Source organism: Cyrtonyx montezumae, unplaced genomic scaffold, assembly GCF_038088225.1.
Source record: "Cyrtonyx montezumae isolate F1298 unplaced genomic scaffold, pur_monq_1.0 scaffold_9, whole genome shotgun sequence".
NCBI lineage: Eukaryota > Metazoa > Chordata > Aves > Galliformes > Odontophoridae > Cyrtonyx > Cyrtonyx montezumae.
Genome location: NW_027072100.1, coordinates 10,888,032 through 10,904,174, shown reverse-complemented (window position 1 = coordinate 10,904,174; position 16,143 = coordinate 10,888,032). Strand labels below are relative to the sequence as shown.

Sequence of the window (16,143 nt, the reverse complement as noted above, 5' to 3'; positions counted from 1 at the left end):
CTGGCGGCCACTTCCTCCACAGTAACTGCAGAGCTACGCAGCAGGACTGCTTAAAAGAGAAAGGGAAAAAACACTTCGGTGTCTGTCAGCTCCTAGCACGGCAGTGACCCTGGCTCCATACACGCAGCAGCTTGGCACCTGGGCCCAGGAAGCAGGCAGCGTGGCTGCAGCAGCAGCATTTGTGCAGCACTCCCTTATCTCACAGCTTGCTTGCCCAGCCCGGGGATGGATTTCAGCAATGTCGTCAGGCGGTGATAGATGTAGGGCATAAACCTTTCAAGGTTGCATTTAATTAGCTTGAAAAGGAGTTGGAATGCATGCGGAAGCACCATGCCAATGGCACAGCAACAGCTCTGTCACTGCCTCTGCAGCATGCAGGGCAGGGCACTGCGTGGGACCAGACTGCTCCACGGACAGCAATGGCTTCGGGTGGGACAGACCCCACTGCCCCCTCAGCCAGGGCCGGGAGCACTGTGGATGACACAGCATGCTGACCTGGCACACCCCACACAGCCAACCCCGGCCATGGGGTTTCTGGCAGGCTGACCCCTTACAGACACTGTGCCAGATGAGGCACTGTCTGTCCTTCCGCAGCTGGCAGACGGCATCACCTCCCGGCAGCCACCAACACTCCGCGCTACCGGCCACGGCTTCGGGGCATGGCGGGGGCTGAGCTTCACTCCCCGCGGCTCAGCGAGCACCTCCCTGCCTTGGGGACAGAGGAAGCAGCCCAAACACCGCGCACAGCACGGAGCAGCAGCTGTCAGCAGAAGGCCGCGCTGCTCACAGAGATGAACACCGGAGAGAGCATCTGAGGGCGAGGAGCTGCCAAAGGAAGGCTCCGCCGGAGCTGCCGGCATGGCAGTACAGAGCAGGGGCGGCCAGGCCGGGCAGGGCCGGAGCTACGGCACGGCACGGGGCACGGCACGGCTGAGACCAGCGGAGCTCGGCCACAGCGGACGAGGGCAGCCCAGGGAACGGCAGCCCAGGCCCACGGGGCACGGAAAGCCGCGACCCCACTCCACGGTGCGAGCACGGGAGCGCCACGTGGCGGGCGGGGCGGCGCCACAGCCCCGGAGCGGCGCGGGTCCGACACCCGGCGGCGCCGCTTCCGCCCCGCGTCACGTGACGGGCGCCACCCGGCGCGACGCCGACGCTCAGGGCCCGGGCGCCGCTTCGTGACGTCACACGCGTGAACCGCGAACCGCCGCGATCCCTCCGCGCAGAAAAGTAGTCCTTCCGGGACGCCGGACCCCGCCCCGCCCGGGGACCGCGAGCGGCGCCGCGAGGTATCGAAGGGCGGTGCGGAGGGGGCGGCCGGAGCGAAGGGCGCGACCCCTCGGCGGCGAGCGCGCGGCGGGACGGGGCGGGGCGGGGCGGCGGAAGTAGTCCCGGCGCGGGGCCGCGGGAGGAGCGCTGCGCGGCGCGGGGCGGGGGAATGGCGGCCGCCGCGGTGCCGGGCCCGGGGGCGGCGCGGGAGCGGCGAGGCGGGACGGGTGAGAGCAAGCGGACAGCGCCGCGAGGCGCGGTGCGGGGACGGCCCGGCCCACGCGGCGTTCCCGTTCCCGCCGCTCTCCCGGCGCCCCGCGGCCGCCCCGCCGTGTGCGCGCGCGCGGAGGCGGCGCGGGGCGGGGGTGGGGGGGGACCCCGCGGCAAAGATGGCGGCGGCGCCGGGGCGCGGCGGGGAGCGGGGCGCGGCGGTCCGCGGGGCTGACGGCTTGCTCCCCGTGCAGGCCGGGCCTAGGCGGGGCGGGCATGGAGGAGAGCGAGGTGCCGAGCAGCAGCGATGCGGCCCCGCAGGCGGCGCGGGAGGAACCGTCCGAGAGCGGCGTGGGCACCTCCGAGGCCGTGTCCGCGTCCGCCGACAGCAGCGACGCCGCCGCCGCGGGACCCGCGCTCCCGTCCCGGGCGGACGACTCCGGCGTGGGGCAGAGCTCCGACCGCAGCGCCGTGTGCCTGGTACGGGGATGGGCGGGGACGGCTCTGTCTATGGGCGCCCCGGTGCCGCTGCCCGAGGAGCGCAGCTGAGGGTCGCGGTGCTCGGTCACAGCCCCGGTCCCGTCCCGTGCGGTGCTGCACAGCCGGCGTTGGTGTGCAGTGGTTGCCCGGCACGCGTCGCTGAGCTCAGCTCTTCTGCCTCTGCTCTTTTGGCTTAGGAGGAGGTGTCGGAGAGCAGCTCCAGCACCGATGCGATTCCCCGCGTTTACCTGCCTGATTCATCCTCCATCGCTCAGTCCACCTTGGTTTCCAGCGTCTCCACCGTGAGCCAGTCCATCATGGTGTCAGAGTCCCCGCAGGTCCTGGTGCACTCCAGTGTCATCAGCGACGGAGCCACGGTTGTGTCAGACTCCACTGCATCCACCTCCTCAGACCTGGGTTCTGCCATCGACAAAATCATCGAGTCCACCATTGGGCCTGACATCATCCAGAGTGAGTGTGTGCCGTGCTGGTGGTGGATCTGTCCCCTGGCCCTGCATGGGGTGGGCTCGGGAAGGGAGCTGCTAAAGACATGGGAGGTAAGGGGAAGTACACACCTGTGTATGCATAGATCTTGTCCTTGTTTGGCAAGGTCTCTCACCTCGTTTTGCCATAGCAGCTGGAGGTTTTCTGAGCTGCTTGCTGAGTAGTAGCTCAGCCTCTGGCTTTCTGCGGCATTGGCCTCAGGGCCACAGCAGCTCTATGCAGACTCTGTAAGCTTAGACAGATGTCCTGCACCCTTTCCTCCTCCTATTGGAACTTAGGAGAGCCACTTCAGCCCCAGCTTCTGGTAGATACTATCGTTTCCTGTCCTTTCCCTCCCCAGGCTGCATAGCTGTGACAAGTGCTGAAGATGGGGGAGCAGAGACTACTCAGTACCTCATTCTGCAAGGGCCCGATGATGGTAAGAGTGCACCTGGTGCATTCCAGCAGTGGCTTTCTCTGTTTCTGAGCCTGCTCCCGTTTTAGTAGTGAAGAATAAAACCTACAGGGGATGGTTTGTGTGAAAGCATGAGCCACAGGGAGAAAGCTCCCAGGGCACAGGGCGGGAGTGGATGCCAAGTTCAGCTCTGTGCTCAAGGTTTATGTGCACCTGGGTGCGGGTGAAGATTTTTCCCTGGCTGATCCAGTGTTGATGTTTCAGGTGCCCCCATTGTGTCCCAGATGTCCACTTCTGCTCTGGCCAATAGCTTGGCAATAGAAGCTATTGCTGATGGGCCAACCTCCACGTGCCTTGACCAGCCAGGCCCTTCAGAGCAGTCAGAAGCACTGGAGCTGCCCACGCAGCCAGACCAGGTTCGAGAGGCAGATGGTGGGGAGGAGCTGGACCAGCCAGACCTGGAGACCCTGGAGGAGATGATGGAAGTGGTGGTGGTGCAGCAGTTCAAGTGCAAGATGTGTCAGTACAAGAGTGTCTCCAAGAAAACACTGATCAACCACATGAAAGAGCGACATTTCCAGCCAGGTGTGTGTGGTGCTGCCCCTGCTGAGGACTGAGAACAATATATCTTAATTTAGATTGGACCACCGTTGTCTCTGGGAAATGATGAGGAGTGGTGTGAGTGTGAATACCTGTGCTGTCATACAGTTCAGTAAAGTGGTGTTCTTCTGGATTTTGTGTTAGCGGGTTCAGCTTTGACTTTCAAGAAAGGACGCCCACGAAAAGGGGGTTCTGCTCCAAAGTCTGCAGAGGAAGAGGTTGCAGAGGAAGAAGACGACGATGATATTATGGATGCCGGTGCTATCGATGACCCTGAAGGTAGGGCTCGTTCTCACCACATTCTATGTAGTTCAGTCTTTCCCCTCATTTGTGTCTGACGTTTTGGGCCACTTACCCGCAGAGGACAGTGACTATAATCCAGCTGAGGATGAGCCCCGTGGACGACAGCCCAAGAACAGCCGCTCTGTCCCCACGTCCAGCGAGGAGAGGCCGCGGCGACGCCCAGGGAGGCCCCGCAAGGCTCCTCGCCTGGGGGACATGCCCCAGGACATGCCCGAGGGTGGGTCAGAGCAGAGTGTGGTAGGCAAGCTCCAGGGAGCTCGTGGTGAGTGTGTGTGACGGTGTTGTGCTGTGTCCTGTCAAGCAGGAGAGGAGGTGGAGCCCCTGGTGACATCCCAGAGCGCACCCAGCTGTGAGCTGCAGAATTCGGAAGCAGCCAGTTCCTCTGGGCTGGAGAATGGGACCAGCGAGAGCATGGCCGAGCCCAGCATCAGCCAGTCTGACTCAGAGAATAAGGACCCTTCCTCCAACACCGGCCCTGAGGAAGCTGATGTCGTCCCCAGGAGGCGAGGCCGGCCCTCCCGCCGCTTCCTGGGCAAGAAATACCGCAAGTACATGGGGCGCAGGTGAGGGGTGTGTGCCGAGCCAGTGCTGGGCCCTCTGGCCTAATGCCCAGGGCCGGTCCAGCCCCTGTTGGCCACCACACCTCTGAGTCCCAGCTCTGTGTGTGCAGGTACTACTACAAGTCACCCAAGCCCTTGATGAGGCCCTACCTGTGTCGGATCTGTGGCTCGCGTTTCCTCACGCATGAAGATCTGCGTTTCCATGTCAACTCCCACGAGGCCAACGACCCACAGCTCTTCAAGTGTCTCCAGTGCAGCTACCGCTCCCGACGCTGGTCCTCCCTCAAGGTGAGCAGCATCTGTCCCTTGCCCATCCCCACAGAGGCTGGCTGCTAGCCCCAGGCCTCATGGCACCCGTTCCTACTTGCAGGAACACATGTTCAACCACGTAGGCAGCAAGCCCTACAAGTGTGAGGAGTGCAATTACACCAGTGTGTACAAGAAGGATGTCATCCGACACTCCACGGTGCACAGTCGGGATAGGTAAGTGGGGTGAGTTCCTGAGGACTGTCCTGCAGCCTGGCCAAACGTCATCGGTGTCACTTCTCTTGCCTTGGAAGTGCAGCTGTAGCTGCCACCTGAACTCTGGTCCTTTCCAAAACGGGTAGTTGTGGTGTGCAGGGGAGCTCCAACTCGGGATTTGGCTGACAAAGGGATTTTTTTCTCTCTGTTTCAGGAAAAAGAGAGCTGATCCGGTGAGTTCGAGTTCCCCGTTGGCTTGTCTCTTGGCATTGTTATATGGGAAGAGGCACGTCTGTGTCTTCCACAATTTCTTTGTGCCTAGTGTTTCTGGATCAGCTGAGGAAAAGCAGTCCAGGTCCTGTGGTAGGGAGAGAGGCAAGGAAACTGGTGACCTCCCCTCGACCCCTATGAGCTCATCCTTGTGCTCTCCCTCCAGCCCCCAAAGCTGAACTCCTTCCCATGTCCAGTATGCAACCGTATCTACCCCATGCAGAAGAGGCTTACTCAGCACATGAAGACACACAGCACGGAGAAGCCACACATGTGTGACAAGGTGAGGGGCTGGGGCCTGGAGGAGAGCTGGCAGCAGTGGGGCTGTACGTGACACCAGTGCTGCTCTGCTTTGTGCTGCAGTGTGGGAAGTCCTTTAAGAAGCGCTACACGTTCAAGATGCACCTGCTGACACATATCCAGGCCATTGCCAACCGCAGGTGGGAGCCTGGCTGCGGCCTGCTGGGAGAGCCAGTGTGGGCTCCCATTCAGAGGGAGGGCAGGACTCACCCACTGTGTGTGTGACAGATGGCATTGTCCTGGCAGGTTCAAGTGTGAGTTCTGTGACTACGTCTGCGAGGACAAGAAGGTCCTGCTGAACCACCAGCTGTCACATATGAGTGACAAGCCCTACAAGTGCAGCTTCTGCAAGTACTCCACCTTCAGGGAGGACTTCCTGGTCTCACACATGGCTGTCAAGCACACGGGTGAGAGAAGCTGCTGCCCCACGCCCTCCAACCCCGCTTCACCGGGGTCCTCTCCCTGCTGTCCCCTTGGGGGGGACCCGTTTTGGACTCCTGCCTCCCGTGTCCCACAGGAGGGAAGCCCTTTGCCTGCGAGTTCTGTCACTTCACCACCAAGCACAAGAAGAACCTGCGCCTCCACGTGCACTGCCGCCACGCCGACTCCTTCGAGGAGTGGGCACAGAGGCACCCTGAGGAGCCGCCCTGCCGCCGCCGCCCCTTCTTCACCCTGCAGCAGATCGAGGAGCTGAAGCAGCAGCACCGCCAAGTGCAGGCCCCAGCTGAGCCCGAGGGCAGTCCACCAGTGAGTGCCACTGCCCGTGCCCCTGCTCCTCCCTGCTCCTCGCCCCTGGCTCACTGCAGCTCTGTCCTGCAGGCCCCTCTCGGCCCTGTCACCTACCAGGCGGTGCAGGCCGTGCCCGACACGGAGCCCCCCATCCTTTCTCAGGATTCCCTGGAGGGAGCCACCATCATCTATGAGCAAGGTGAGCTCCCAGGGAAGGGGAGGAGAGGAGGAGAAAGTGGTGGAGTGCTGTGCTTACCCTGACTCTTGTTTCTGACCTACCAGGTGTGGACGGGTCGGCAGAGCTGGCCACGCAGACTGCCCTGGATCTTTTGCTGAACATGAGTACCCAGCGAGAGCTTGCTGCGGGCTCACTGCAGGTGGGGAGGGCTGGGGGTGGCTGTGTCTGCTGCAGGGAGAGGCTCCAGGCCCTCTGCAGTCTGTGCAGTGTCCAGCCCTGTTCCCTTTGGAGGGAGCATCTGCAGAGCCTTGACTGCTGACCACTTGACCTCCCCCCCCAGGTGGCAGTAGTGAAACCTGATGATTCGGGAGAGGTGCAGGCCTCATGTGAGACGCAGGCACAGGAGGAAGGGGCAGAGCTGGATTCCTCTGAGCAGCAGCAGCAGAAGTTGGTAACACTGCACGTGGCAGACCGTGGGGAGACGTTGGTGCAGGAGGCTTACGAGGAGGCAGCCCTGGGTGCCTCAGAACTGCAGCAGATCACTATTCCCTTTGGTGGGAACACAGAGTACAGCATCATTACACCCATTAGTGAGGAGATTCAGGCACCAGGCACGCTGTACAGGTCAGCTTTGTGGGAGGAGGGGGAGTCAGAGGCACCTCTGCCCTCAAAGAGGAGACTTTGAGTGGGGAGGGGGTGCGACAGGTCTGCTCTGACTTTGCCTTCTGCCTGCAGTGAGGAGGAGGGCTCTGCAGAGACTTCACATGCAGTCGTCGTGAGCGAAGCTGTGATGACAGAGGTTCTGAAGGACCATAACAATCGCTACATCATGTCATCCAGTGTCCCAGGGAACCAGTTCCAACACGTGGAGGTGAGGAGGCTGAGCTTTCTCTCTTTGCCAGGCAGCAGGGTGAGCAGGTGTGACCTGTGTTTCTCTCTTAGCCCCTCAATGGAGATGCTGCCTTCCCTTTGCCGGCAGAGGGCCAGGAGGCACAGCCAGCTGCTGTCAAGTGGCCCCTGGTGCAGTGTGTCACCCGGCAGCTCCAGAAGGACTCAACTTTGTCCCCCACCTCTGAAGGGCAAGAAGTCACATCCCCCAAAGTCAAGTGGCCTGCGCTCCAAGGCATGGCCAAGAAGCTCTCATGCAAGGTTTCTGCAGCCAAGAAGCTCTCGTGCAAGATTTCCACAGCCAAAAAGTTTTCCTGCAAGATTTGCACAGCCATGTTTACAGGGAGAGCAGAAATGGAGAGTCACAAGAGAGCCCACATTGGGCCCAGCACCTTCAAGTGTCCTGACTGTCCGTTCACTGCAGCCCTCTGGCCAGAGGTTCGGGTAGGTGCTCTACAACAACCCTGGAAATAAATGGTTTGGAGAAACAGGGCTTCCTGACCCTCCCCTTGTCCTTCTGCCCCCAGAGCCACATGGTCCAGCATGCCAGCCTTCGGCCACACAAGTGTACCCACTGCAGCTTTGCCTCCAAGAACAAGAAGGACCTGAGCAGACACATGCTAACACACACCAATGAGAAGCCCTTTGCCTGCCAGATCTGTGGGCAGAGGTGAGTTCTGATCGACTGTTTATGCTTCTAGAGATCCAGTGCTGCTCTGAGTTTGAGAGAACATGCGATATTAGCAAAGAGCTGGCTGCCCTGACCCCAAGAGCAATCTGTTAGAGAGGCTGTGCTTTTTTGGGAACAGTTCCTGCTGCTGATAGACCCAGCTTAGTCTTCAAAGAAGTTTTGTGGATGGGGGAAGTTGGTATTTGTGTGAGCCAATGGAAAACTTGTAGGAGCTGGGACAGGCCGTGTCCTAGGATGATGTGTCTGTGGTGCCTGTGGGTCTGCAAAGACAAGAAGGTCCCGTGTTCCCATGGCAAATTCCACCCCACTCTTGTTCCTCCTGTAGGTTCAACCGTAACGGACACCTCAAGTTCCACATGCAGCGTTTGCACAGCTCAAAAGGGAAGAAGCCTGAGGTACCTGCAGCTGCTGCCCAGCAGACCATCATACTGAACAGTGATGAGGACACGCTGGCCACCCTGCAGAGTAAGATTTCTCCCTGCTCTGATACTCTCCCACAGGTTTCCAAGGGCTGGAAGTGGCCTGGGCCAGGAGTTTGAAGGTTTAGGGCTGAAGGTTAGGGCTGCCAGTGAAGCAGAGTTCACGGTCTGATGGAGAGGTCTGGGTTTTACCCACGGTGACCTCTAGGTTCCTTCGAGTTGGGAGAGTTGGGTTTAACTTCTGACCTTCGTTGAGCAGAGCTGGGGGCCTGGCCTGGCCTGGCAGTGCCCCACCAGCTTTGTCCCCCTTCCAGCGGCTCTGCAGTCCGGGCAGGCAGTGCTGGCCCCCGAGCGGCTGCAGCAGGCACTGGGGCAGGAGCACATCATTGTTGCTCAGGAGCAGAGCATCACGAGCCAGGTGAGTCACACTGCTTGGCCTCATCCTGCTGCCCCACCACTCCCCGTGGGCTGTGCTGGCTCTGTCCTGCCCACACTACAACAGCACCCGGCTCTCGCTGACTTACAGGAGGAGGCAACGTACATCCAGGAGATAACGACTGCCGATGGACAGACAGTGCAGCACTTAGTGACATCTGACAACCAGGTGAGGGCGTGCTGTGCACGTCCCAGGAGCACATGGGGCTGAAGCAGAGAGTGAGGGGAGGTGTGGGGAGGAGTGGCGTGGAAGAGAAGTGCACAGCAGCCAGAGGAGAGCCAGCCCTCACACAGAGCAGGGTCTGGGTGGTGGTGACTGGTTTTATGGATCTGAATCCTTGTGTTTGCAGGTTCAGTACATCATTGCCCAGGATGGTGTACAGCACTTGCTTCCCCATGAGTATGTTGTTGTCCCAGAAGGACATCACATCCAGGTAAGCTCCAGGCTGGCTGTTCCCCTTGTACAGTGGGTGAGGTCAGTGAGGGTGCCGTGTGTTGGGGTCACCTCCTCATCCCTGTGGCTTGCTGTGTTTGAGCTGCAGCTTTGGGAGGCAGGGAAGCCTCCCGGCCCTAACACAGCCTTACTGCAGCTCTTGTCTCCAGGTGCAGGATGGTCAGATCACTCACATCCAGTATGAACAAGGTAGCCAGTTTCTCCAGGAGCCGCAGGTAAGGGGGCAGAGACTCACTGCAGCAATTGTGGCCAGGAGTGGCCCTGTGCTGTCCTGAACTCTCCTTATTCTCTCCTCCCTGCAGATCCAGTACATGCCTGTCTCACCTGAGCAGCAGCTTGTCACCCAGGCTCAGCTGGAAGCAGCTGCACACTCGGCAGTGTCAGGTAGGACAGGGCCACGCTCTGGCAGTGCCATTCTTCCCCCTGCTCGCCGGGTCCAGTCCTGTGCGGGTGCTGCTGAATGCTGTGGTGCCTCAGTCCCGCTCTGCCTGCCCCTGTCCCTGTGGCTGGGGGGAGCAGCTGGTGGTCTGTGGGGGGAGACCTTTGCTGAGCCCTGTGTGGTCACCAGTGCCTCTTCTGTGCAGCAGTGGCTGATGCTGCCATGGCTCAGGCACAGAGTGTGTTCACCACGGAGGCGACGGCGGAGCAGATCCAGCAGTTGCAGCAGGGAATCCACTACGATGTCATCACGCTGGCGGATTAGCACTGGTGACAGGCCTGGCTGATGCTCAGGGACATGCGTGCTGAGCAGGACAGCAGCAACCAGCAGGAGCCTCTCCAGCCAGCAGTTGCCTTATTGCTTTGGGGCTACGAGGGACGTGCCTGAGTGCATGCCAGCAAGGGCGTGCTGCTGCTCTGCCGTGCACAGCGAGGGTCCTGCAAGTCCTGCCTGGCACGAGCGGCCATCCTGAGCAGAGCTGTGCCACAGCCCAAGTGCCAGGACAGTGTGGGCAGTGGTGGCACTCTGGCGTGGCCCATCTCTGCCTGTTGCACTTGATGGTCTGAAATCCCTTTTCCTGAAAATGTGGTGTCTGCGTGGGCCAAACTCAGCATCTGCCCAGGTGCAGGGATCCCAGGGGAGCCGTGGGGCCGAGCACAGCCCCGTGGTGTGGTGTGAGATGCTGAGGTGTGTTCAGCCTCAGCCCCCACTCCTCGCTCCCGCGGGCCGGGCTGAGGGCAGCCCCCCTCCCTCCAGCCTGCAGGCGGGCAGCAGTGGGGCTTTGGACTGGAGGAAGCCGACAGAGGGAGAGGTGGTGGAGGTGGTGGAAGATGTTCTATTTTTCTTTGGAAGAGGGACGGACGCTGTGGCAGAGTTGGTGTGTTAAGTTGTTATGGGAGGGGTTCGATTCTGACGTTCTCAAGCTTTGAATATGCTTACGAATAAAAAGAGATTGAAAGTCGGCTCCGTGCTGCCTGGGGGTCAGGGCAGCGCTGCTGTCCTGCACAGCACGTGGGCTCCGTGCCATCACGGTCACCTTGACTGCAGGGCAGCTGGGGGCAGGGTGGGCTCCAGCCATGAAATTAATCGAGTGGTAAACAGCCTAAATCCCGTGTAACACTGTCCCAAACTACACACGCTGCCCCTCCCTGAGCGGATTGTCTGGAAGTGTTTACATGTGATTATAACAGCTAATCTCGGAGTTTTAGTTCTATGCTTCTGCATTAAACTGATTATCTCTGGAGGGGAAGAAGGCCTGGACCCACCCAGGCACTGAGAGCACCCAGCACCACGGCATGGAGGTGCTGCCGGGCTTAGCCCGGCTCCTGGCACAGCTCTCATGGGGAATTTGGGCACCAGGGCCCAAACTGCAGCGGGGGCTGCGGGCAGTGCTCGCTGTCTGCTGCTGCCCTGCATCCCCAGGCAGCTCCAGCCTGCTCGTACCCCCTGCCCAGCCACAGTGGGGCAGTTGGTGGCCGCCAGCCTCAGCCCCCACTGGCTGCTCTGCACTGCGCGATGCCTGCCTGCCCGTAGCAGCATCCTGCTGCCAGCCCTGCTCCAGCTGTGTCCCTCAGCTGTGTGCTGGTGGTGGCCCTCCCTGTCCAGCTGTGCTGCACGGGGTTAACAGGCGCTTTCCTAGATTACGGCCCCATTATCTAATAAAGCAGATCCGCTGTGCTGACTGCGGCTGGCAGAGTCCTGCAGGGACAAGGTTATGGGGCCGCAGGCTGGCCCTGGCTCCCCCAGCTGTCTGGTCCTGTCCACCCCTGTTCTCCTCCAGCTGTCCTGCCCCTCCATCCCCTCCCAGCAGTGCAGATGTTCCGGCAGCCCCATGGTTTGTGGAGTACGGGACTGACAGAGGTGGGGATGGGGTGGGGTGGGTGGCAGTGGGTCACTGTGCTGCTGCTCATGGGGGCCCGGGTGGGCTCCTCAGCTGGAGGCTGCCACTGCCTGCAGGGAGCCCAGAGGTGGATGCTGTGGGTGAGCCCAGAGGTGCTGCAGGGCTCATTAGCTCCAGTGACCTTCCCCTTCACGTCCCTGGCCAGCACTAAGCGGGTTTGTTACATATTTAATATCCTGAGAGCGTTATTAGTCGGTATTTAACGACAGATACAACCTGGGGGATAATCCTGCTCAGGGCGGGTGTTGTGTGGGCAGGAGATGGATGGGGGGCACAGGGACCACACCTCCGCCTGCCCCCCACCTCCAGGCCCCGGATCTGCACTGCACAAAGGGTCCTGGGACCCTTCCCTCCCCTTGGCCCTCTGCAGCCAAGGATCCAGCTGCAGCCTCCTGCACACAGCTGGGACAGAGCGGCCTCAGCTGCTTCCTATCACAGGCAATAGGGAGAGTGCAGGCGGCAGAGAGCTGCCCCACACCACACCGGGGTCTCCAGGGCTGAGAATGGGTCTGTCAGGGCCCTGCACTGCAATAAAGCTCTGAGCACTGCAGCCCTGTGCACGATGTCCTCACCACATCCCATGGACACTCGTGGGGTGGCATTGAGCCCCCAGTGCCCCCATTCCCTACATGGGCTCAGGGGTGCAAGACCTGGCATAGAGCTGCTCCCACCCCCGTGGGGCTGCTCCCACCCCCGTGGGGCTGCTCTCTGCCTGGCAGTGCCTATCAAGAGGGCACCACTGCCCCAGATCTGCACTGTGGCTTTAAGGGGCGCTGCCAGGGCACTAATACGCCGATCAGCCGCCCTCCACCGCAGACCCCACCCTGATATAAAGCCCCACAGCATCCCCCAGCAGCACTCCAGCAGCATGGCAGCACCTCAAGGTCAGGGGAGCCCCATCCAGGAGCTGAGGGGCTGCGGGGGACCATGGGGAGCATTGCAGGGCCCCACACCCACCCTGCTGCCCTGCCCTGTGCTGCCCGGCTACCACCTGCTGCCGCCCCACCTCCGCATCCTGGCACCCGTGGTAAGTGATCCCAATAGCTCCCAGGGGTCTGAGAACCCTTTTCAGCCTGGGGAGCCGCAGCCCCCCACCCACCCCAACCCCTCTGTGCCCGCAGGTCCCTCCACCCTGCACGGTGCCCACGGGGCTGTGCCCCCCGTGCTGCCAGCAGCCCCTGCACGCTGAGCCGGGGCGGGTGAAGGCGGGGACAGCGCGGGAGAGCAGCGCAGCACTGAAGGCCTGGCTGGCCCGGCACCCCCGCAACCCTTACCCCAGCAAGGGTGAGAAAGTGATGCTGGCCGTGCTCAGCCACATGAGCCTGACGCAGGTCTCCACCTGGTTCGCCAACGCACGCCGGCGCCTCAAGAAGGAGAACCGAGCGGGCTGGGTGGCACGAGGCACGGAGGGCAGCGAGGGGACCCCGCCACAGTCCCCCCCCAACCCCAACACCCAGAGGGATGGGAGCGGGAGCAGCCCCACGGGGGGGGCAGGAGCTGGGAAGGATGAGCAGCTGCACCAACCCAAGATCTGGAGCGTGGCAGCAATGGTGGCACCTGGCCCCGAAGAGAGTGGGGGGACAGAGGGGACACTGGGGCAGGAGTAGGGCCTGGTCCCTTACCCACTCCCCCACCATGGAGCCCCCAGAGCTGAACCAGAATGAACTGCGGTGCTTTCGTGCCCACCCTTCATCCACCACGTCCTGGGGCTGCCACCACCCGCAGCTCAGGTGGTGCAGAGAGTGTATGGTGATGGGGGCACATGTGGGGAAAAGGACATAGAGGGATGGGGACGGGGGACGGGGGGGAGGGGGGGCGGGGATGTGCATGGAAGGGGCATGGGAGGGAGAGGGTGAAAAGGGGAACCAGGAGGTCCTGGGCAGGGGAGGGAGAGGAGATCTCAGGGCGTGGAAGGTGAGGGGTACAGAGGAGAACCGAATGCTGGTTTTTAATGTTCCTAAGAACTAGGAGACGGAAATCAAAAATAGACTTTGCTCTTCTTGATAAAAGTAATAAAATGGTTAGCGGTGTTAAATTAATCCTTAGAAAACAAACAAAACCCACGGAGGTTAAATACAACCCAGAGGCTCTGCATAAAAACCACAACGACTACAAAAACAGCTGCAAAGACGTCTTTACACAGCAAAGGAACCGCTCTCCTCCGCTCCTCTGCGCTCCGTACACAGCGGCGGCGAACGCGGGACTCACACACGTGGGGAGGAAACGCGGGTCCACGGGCACAGCCCTGCCAGGAGCTCAGCACACAGACACAGCTACTTACACTACGGACACAGCAGTGCTGGTGTGCCGGTCTGGTGCCCGCACTTCTCCCGCCCGTGCCGGGCTGCGGCCGCTCCAGGTGAGCGCTGAGCATCGTGCAGCCCTCACCGGCACAGCAGGAGGAGCTGAGACGGCTGAACGCCGTGCGGGCCCCGTGCTCCCAACGCGGGCGCAGAGCTCGGCTCAGGGTGAGGGGAAAGCGCGGAGCTCCCGGCACAGGCACTGGCAGAGGCTGCCGGAGATGCAGAGCAGCAGTGCGGCGGGCAGGAGGCTGACGAGCGCGAGGCCGAGGCCGTGGTGCTGGCTGAGCAGCAGGTAGATGCCGAGGGGCAGCGAGCTGCAGTACAGCAGGCACAGGGCGCCCAGCAGGCAGCGCGGGGCGGCCCCGCACCTCCGGGCGCGGCTCTTCTGCGCGGGGTCGCGGCGATGCCGTCGGACCACCTCCAGCGGTCCCGACCCCTCCGGGGGCACCGCGCCCGCGGGCACCTCCACGATGGTGACCACGAGGCAGTCGGGGCCGGGAGAGGGATGCAGCACGCCCGGGGACAGCAGGACCTCGGGGGGAGAGGGGGGGTCCCGCTCACGGTGTGTCGGCCCCTCGCCGTCGGCCCCGCCGGGCACCGGGCTCCGCTGGCGGCAGAAGGGGCAGCGGAGCCGTCGGGGGGACGCGTCCCTCAGGGCCACCATCCGGCGCAGGCATCGGGAGCAGAGGCGGTGCCCGCAGAGGAGCACCGTGGCTCGGCGGGTGCGGGCGTCGTAGCGGCTGTAGCAGATCTGGCACTCCAGCTCCTGGGCCGAGAGCTGACGGCTGCCCCGAGCGCCGTCCGCGTGGGCCATGGGGAGGGGACCTGGGGACGGTCCCCCCCATAAGCACAGCGCTGCGGCCCACGGGCAGTGCCCGGCTGAGCCCCGCGGAATCCCCGCACCGCGGTGGTCCCCTCCTCGGCTGCGGCTCAGCCCGGCTCCCACCGCGGCTGCCGGCACCGCTCAGCCCTTCCTCGGCCCCCCCCCCCCCCGCCCGGCTCGGGGGGGGTTAGGGGCTTTCCCGGGAGCTGCGAGCCGCTCCGCACCGCAGGGTGTGGGGGCCCGGGGTCCTCGGTGTGGCTCAGCCCCCACCGCCACGCACACGGGACCCCGTGTCCCCGGGGCAGGGCAGGCTCCCCCCCTCCCGCCTCCCGTTCCCCCCCCGTACCTGCGGGGGCTCCTGGGGTGCACGAGGTGGGGGATGGGCCGCCCCATGGGGAGGTGTGGGGAGCGCTGCGGGGCCGGCACAGCCGCAGGGACCGCCGGCATCCGCCGCGCCGTTGGCATGGCAACGGGGGGGGGGGGGGGAGGGAGGGCGGAAGGATGCTCCGCTTCTTGGCTGAGCGCGGAGCACCGCGGCTGCAGGAGCGGCGGGCAGCTCGACTGTTTGAGCACCGTGACACGGCAAATTAAATATTTAATGAGGTAATTGGCCATGACGTGAGGGTGAAGGACGGAGGTGTCCTCGTCTTTCCCCAGCGACGCTACCTGCAAGCAGCCGCGTGTGCTGGCGGTTGCAGAGCAGCCTGCCCGGCTCCAGCACAAAGTGAAAGGGAAAAGCGCTTTGCAAGTCGCTCCTTTCACTGCTGGAGCTCTCCGCTGTCCCGCGAGCACCACTGCAGGGGCTCAGCTACCTCCCTGCAGGGGAAGCATCCCGGGAGAGCCTCAGCATTAACTCCAGAGCTCAGGAACTGTTTGCTCAGGCACGGCCCCACGCGGTGAAGCTAACTCACACTCACAGCGTTTCCCTTTGGGACAGAAAACACCCCCCCCATCGGCTTGCTGCTGCAGTGAGAACACTCCCCCCGATGCTCTCCAGCACCCCGTGCCCACCTCCAGCAGCTGTTAGCTGATCCTGCTGCCTCAGCTCACCATGCAATCACGCGTGCTGTTCCCGTTAGTGTCTTTCAGGCTCTTCCCTCTGGCATTAGTCCCTTCTCCAGGGCCTAAGGCTTTCATACACTGTACAAAACCCACTGCCCTTCTCCTAGGCATACAATGGCTGAGGCATCTCAGTAACATTCCAGCAAAGCCACCCCATGCTCTCATGAGCACTCTCTTTTCCTGTTTGTCAGTGCACCTTCTACCACTCCATGGTCCAAAATATCACTCCACGTTCTGGGCACAGCACCGCTCAGTTCTCAGAGGACTTCCTCAGTGATTTCCTAGAGTTCTGCCACACAGATCAAGAGCATCAGTTCTGTCAAACTAAGAACCAAAACCGTTTTTCTTCTGTTCAGAGTGGGACAGAGGTGAGGTCACAGAAGGGCTGCTGAGGAAAGGCACTGACACGGGGCAGAGCTGAATGCTGGTTTTTAATGTTCCTAAGAACTAGGAAACGGAAATCAAAAATA

The 16,143-nt window shown here is 62.0% G+C and overlaps 2 protein-coding genes across 8 annotated transcripts; one reads left to right on the top strand and one right to left on the bottom strand.

Annotated features, from left to right (window-relative positions):
• The first annotated feature begins 1,239 nt into the window (after positions 1–1,239).
• ZNF335 (zinc finger protein 335) lies at positions 1,240–10,263 on the top strand. Of its 7 annotated transcripts, none has more exons than XM_065754465.1 (28): positions 1,439–1,496; positions 1,734–1,959; positions 2,157–2,430; positions 2,804–2,881; positions 3,122–3,442; positions 3,602–3,736; positions 3,819–3,977; positions 4,065–4,308; positions 4,431–4,608; positions 4,691–4,803; positions 4,997–5,015; positions 5,219–5,335; positions 5,416–5,492; positions 5,599–5,759; positions 5,870–6,099; positions 6,172–6,280; positions 6,364–6,458; positions 6,600–6,883; positions 6,995–7,130; positions 7,202–7,591; positions 7,675–7,817; positions 8,164–8,303; positions 8,572–8,675; positions 8,784–8,861; positions 9,043–9,126; positions 9,296–9,361; positions 9,449–9,530; positions 9,731–10,263. In XM_065754465.1, the coding sequence occupies exons 2-28, from the start codon at positions 1,756–1,758 to the stop codon at positions 9,847–9,849; spliced, it is 4,140 nt and encodes a 1,379-aa protein (XP_065610537.1). In that variant the 5' UTR covers positions 1,439–1,496; positions 1,734–1,755; the 3' UTR covers positions 9,850–10,263. The 7 variants fall into 7 exon arrangements, with proteins under 7 accessions (XP_065610533.1, XP_065610537.1, XP_065610536.1 ...); XM_065754464.1 differs by having other exon boundaries at positions 4,065–4,323; XM_065754461.1 differs by lacking the exon at positions 1,439–1,496 and adding an exon at positions 1,240–1,289 and having other exon boundaries at positions 4,065–4,323; positions 5,870–6,280.
• Positions 10,264–13,948: 3,685 nt separating this feature from the next.
• LOC136059939 (E3 ubiquitin-protein ligase RNF182-like) lies at positions 13,949–15,226 on the bottom strand. The gene is given in 3 exon segments (XM_065754113.1): positions 13,949–14,613; positions 14,958–15,195; positions 15,197–15,226. Coding segments are annotated over 3 exon segments (933 nt in total).
• Positions 15,227–16,143: the final 917 nt, after the last annotated feature.